We start from the raw sequence: 4,742 nt of genomic DNA, 5'->3' as shown, positions 1-4,742 counted from the left end.
AGTCTCCTGCCGCCGCCTCCCAAATAGCTGGGACCACAGGCGCCCACCACAACACCTGGCTGTTTTTTGGTTGCAGCCATCATTGTTGTTTGGCAGGCCAGGCTGGATTTGAACCCGCCACCTTAGGTGTATGTGGCTGGCGCCTTAGCCACTTGAGCCACAGGTGCTAAGCCCTTTTCTTAAATTCTGACTCAGAATTCCTTGGGAGAAACTGTGGGTAAGCAAAGGGTGATTTTTTTTTTCTATTGGTTTCATTGGAACTTTGTTACTTTTTCAGAAATTGACACTTCAGAAGGGCCCAGGCATTCCTGGCTGCCTGGAGAGAAACAGGCATCCTAGTGAGGGAAAGGAACAAAATTAAGAGAGTTTTTTTATCCTTTCTAAAACCTCCTTGTTTCTGTTTTGAGATGCACACCTCCCTCTTTATGTTTCTTTCTCCCTTCCTGTCCCTCTCCTTCCTCTCAGTTTTGCTAATCTAGCACATCAGATCAAGTCCCACTCCCCTGTATTGACACTGCTGGTCGCATGTCCAGCATTTACTCTCTTCCCCCACTATTCTTCCCAATAGTAACCCTATTTTCCTTCATGTACCAACCGTACTATGAGCCAGTCCAAATGCTGCAGGAAATTCTGACTCATCAGGTGTGGTTTTGACTTGCATTTTCCTTACGACTAGTGATGTTAGGAACAGATTCATATATGTGTTGGCCATTTATATGTCTCATCCCTCACCTTCCTTCCCTCCAAACAGCTCCCTTGAAACAGCTTGTGCTCTGAGTCTACATCTAGAAAACTGGCATGACTTCATGATACTCACATAAGTAGTTTCTTTTTCTTTTCTTTTCTTTTTTTTTTTTTTGAGACAGTTTCACTATGTCACACTTAGTAGAGTGCCGTGGCATCACAACTCACAGCAACCTCAAACTCTTAAGCAGTTGTCTTGCCTCAGTCTCCAAAGTAGCCACAACGCCTGGCTATTTTTTATTGCAGTTGTCATTGTTGTTTAGCTGGCCCAGGCAGGGTTCCAACCCACCAACTTCAGTGTATGTGGCTGGTGCCGTAACCACTGTGCTATGAGTGCCATGCCTCATATAAGTACTTTCATCAAGTAGTCTTCTACTTAGGGTGTAAGGAAAAGACTAAACGCAAATTACAGTAGAGCCTCTGTAAGCTGACCTCCCAAGGGACTGTAACAAACTAGTCAGCATACAGAACTGGTCAACGTAAAGAACTAGACCACCTTAGTCAAATTAAGGAGAATTTGAATGTAGAACGGTGGTCAGCTATGGAGGTTCTACCGTATTATGATGTATGTTTTTTCATAAAACATCACTGTTGATATATTTTTTGGTTAAAATGTATGTTTTGTGGGCGGGGCACAGTGGCTCACACCTGTAACCCTAGCACTCTGGGAGGCCGAGGCAGGTGCATTGCCTGAACTCAGAGGCTTGAGACCAGTCTGAGCAAGAGCAAGACCCCGCCTCTAAAAATAACTGGGCATTGTGGTGGGCACCTGTAGTCCCAACTACTCAGGAGGCTGAGGCAAGAGAATCACTTGTGCCACAGCACTCTACCAAGGGTGACAGAGTGAAATTCTGTCTAAAAAATAAAATAAAATGGTTTGGTTTTTTTTCCTTTCAGTCACATCTGCATGTGTTTTATTTTAAAGAAAGGATGACTCCTCTACAGATACATGGATTCATCAAAATTTGGAGCAAGAATACTGGGATGACCAAGTTGAAAGAAGCATTCATTGAAACAGTGGAAGAAAAAAAGGAAATTAAATTGGTGATCCTTTCCAAGTCTGGAGGAATTACAAAAGTTTTTCGGTTGAGTAATAATATTAGAAGTGTGGTCCTTCAACATTGTGAAAAAAGAAAAAGCCACCTTTGTTTGACTTTACAAGGCAACATCTTGTTCATTGGCAAGTTATCCTTCCAAGATGCTGAACAGATGAAGATGTTTCTGGATGTAGTCCGTCAAAACAAACTTCAAAACTCCATGAAACCTGATGATGATTGGAATATCTTTGAAAGCAGGAATACACAGAAAGAAATTGACAAAACTTTATCTTATAAAAATCGTTACAAGCCAAGTTATAGATCCTTTCAGACCGAGACAGGAAGTGAAATGCCTGTCTCTCAAAAAATGCCTTTGTTAATGCCAAAATCACCAACACTTTTCAATAAAGGATTACTAGAAAATCTAAGTGAAAAGAGGAAAAAAACACTACCATCTGATCTAGAGATAAATGAGGACTTTCTCAAAGAAAATAATAACCTTACACTAAACAAGAAATTCAAGACAGATTCCTTGAAGTATGAAAGAAGCAATTGGAAGGAACCAGCCAGTTTAAAAGATTTAGAAAAAGGTAGAAATTCAATACTTGGATCTTCATTCAAGACTGACTCTAATATAAACCCTAACCTAGAGGAGACTGTTCTTTCAACTCAGACTTTCTCTGGCAAAGGAGGTTTGGCATTTTCATCAGAAAAAGAACATAGCCAGAATGACCCTTCAGGGACTGAAGCCCAAGTTTCCTTTGACCCTCAGCCTGAGAAACTATGTGAAGGTTTCCCCAACTTGGGAAACACCTGTTACATGAATGCAGTTTTACAATCACTATTTGCAATTCCATCATTTTCCCATGACTTACTCATGCAAGGTCTCCTATGGGAGAAAATTCCCGTTGATGCTGTTATCTTGCCCCTGAGGCAGTTGCTTACATTAAAAGATACTTGTGATAGAAAGATCAAGGAAGAGTTACTTATAAATGTTAAATATGCCATTTCAGCAGTTGCAAAGATTTTCTCTGGCAATGCACAAAACGATGCTCATGAGTTTTTAGGTCAATGTTTAGACCAGCTGAAAGAGGACATTAAAAAATTAAATGATGTTTTGAAGACTGAGAGGGAACCTAGGAATGAAAATTCATCTCCACAGATGTATGCTGGTAACACTGTCACTAATGTGTGTGTTTGTCCTGTCATTGCTAATTTTGAATTTGAATTGCAGCTCTCCATTATTTGCAAAGCCTGTGGTCATACTGTTCTCAAGACAGAAGCCGGCAATTATCTCTCCATCAACCTGTATCAAGAAGCAAAACCACTTTCTTTGTCTGTTCAACATTTTTTTGATATGTTCTTTCAAGCAGAAGAACTCGTGTATAACTGTGAGATGTGTAAGCATAAGAGTTCTGTTGCAGTGAACACATTTAGTAGGCTCCCCAGGGTCCTAATTGTTCATTTGAAACGCTATAGCTTTAATGATGCTTGGTCGCTGGTGAAGAATAACCAGCATGTTCATATTCCCAAATATTTAAGCTTATCTTCTTATTGCAATGAAAGCACCAAATCACCTCTTTCCTTGAGCAATAACGTGCCTGTTTGGCCCTCCAAGGTCCTGAATGCCTCTCAGGAGATAATTTCTAAGATAATCAGCCAATTGACACCATCAGTGAAGTCAACATCAGAATCAAGTGATTCTCTAGTTTTACAGTTTGCACAAGACAAGAATGCTGACCTACAAAGATTCCAGAGAAAATGTGAAGAAGTAAATCAAAGATATCACCATAAAGACCTACAAAATGGGTCTAAGCTAGAGTCAAAAGAGGTAAACTCTGAAGATAAAACAGTCAGTGAAAAGGAGTTGGCAATGGCTGACTCAGTGATGGATCTGGGAGACACCTCTCTTCCCATGACCTGTGAAAACAGAGACAAGCTCATAGGTAGCCAAGACACAGACCCTGCAGAGACCCATCTGCAAGAGACGTCTGAAAATCCAGAATTTAATAAATGTGAGAAAACCAATACACCTATAGAGCTAGATGTTGACACTGTCATGGAGTCTACCAGTGGCTTTTATGAGTATAAAGGAAGCAGGATTCTGGGACAATCTCAAGGAATGGCTGAAGAGTTTCGACAGAATATTGAGACGAGAATCACTGAGGAATTTCTTCAGCAGGTGTCACCCCCAAGTGCTGGGAAACCAGATACCCAGGAACATGCAGAGAAAGCTCTTGATAGATCTACAGAAATAAAACCTCAAAAGACTAACCTGAATTCCCTTGGTGAATTGGGTTCTGATGAAAACCCTGGAAACAAAGCCATTTTAGAGATGGAGAACACAGAAGCTGAAGCCAAGGAACCAAACAGAAACGTGAAGACAAGAGATCCTCTCCAGGTCTACAGGCTCATCAGTGTGATCAGCCACCTTGGAAGCTCTCAAAGTTCAGGCCATTACATCAGCGATGCTTATGACTTTCAGAAGCAGGCCTGGTTCACCTACAGTGACCTCTGGGTTTCAGAGATCCAAGAGCCCCTGATCCAGGAAATGAGGCACCAGTCTGGGTATATCTTTTTTTACATGCACAAAGAGATTTTTGCAGCATTGTTAGAAAAGGCAGAGAATTCTCAACCACTTAGCACACAGGAAGGAGTGAATCTTCAGGGAGAATAAGAAGATAATCTTTTACACAGGACCTCACTCAGTACCACTTAATGAATGAAAGAAAATTCTGTACTCTAACCAGAATGAAGGAAAAAGTAGATGGGACTCTAGGAGTGGCCACAGAGACATGATAATAGAATCAGATTATTGACCTGCCCAAGTAGAACGAGGCTACCCAGGAAGGATCTGTTGGGACCTTATGGCCGCTGAGAGAACACCACTCACATGCAAGAACAAAGAAGTGCTTTATTTGTTTACAAGCATATGCCTGGGTCACTCCACCCTGCAGCGTT

The 4,742-nt window shown here is 41.3% G+C and overlaps 1 protein-coding gene across 1 annotated transcript; it reads left to right on the top strand.

The window, feature by feature from the left end:
• Nucleotides 1-1,311: 1,311 nt before the first annotated feature.
• USP29 (ubiquitin specific peptidase 29) lies at nucleotides 1,312-4,458 on the top strand. The gene is made up of 2 exons (XM_003795355.2): nucleotides 1,312-1,358; nucleotides 1,587-4,458. Exons 1-2 carry the CDS (start codon nucleotides 1,312-1,314, stop codon nucleotides 4,456-4,458), a joined length of 2,919 nt encoding a protein of 972 aa, XP_003795403.2.
• Nucleotides 4,459-4,742: the final 284 nt, after the last annotated feature.

The sequence above is a fragment of the Otolemur garnettii genome, unplaced genomic scaffold (genome assembly GCF_000181295.1).
Source record: "Otolemur garnettii isolate 467f Iridium unplaced genomic scaffold, OtoGar3 scaffold00091, whole genome shotgun sequence".
Taxonomy (NCBI): domain Eukaryota; kingdom Metazoa; phylum Chordata; class Mammalia; order Primates; family Galagidae; genus Otolemur; species Otolemur garnettii.
The sequence above is the reverse complement of the archived record's forward strand: the minus strand, read 5'-3'. Positions and strand labels throughout refer to the sequence as shown.

Coding starts and splice junctions, on each gene's coding strand:
- USP29 (XM_003795355.2), top strand. CDS start 1,312: ATGTTTTTTCATAAAACATCACTGTTGATATATTTTTTGGTTAAAAT. Junction 1,359..1,586: donor ATATATTTTTTGGTTAAAAT/GTATGTTTTGTG, acceptor CAAGGGTGACAG/AGTGAAATTCTGTCTAAAAA.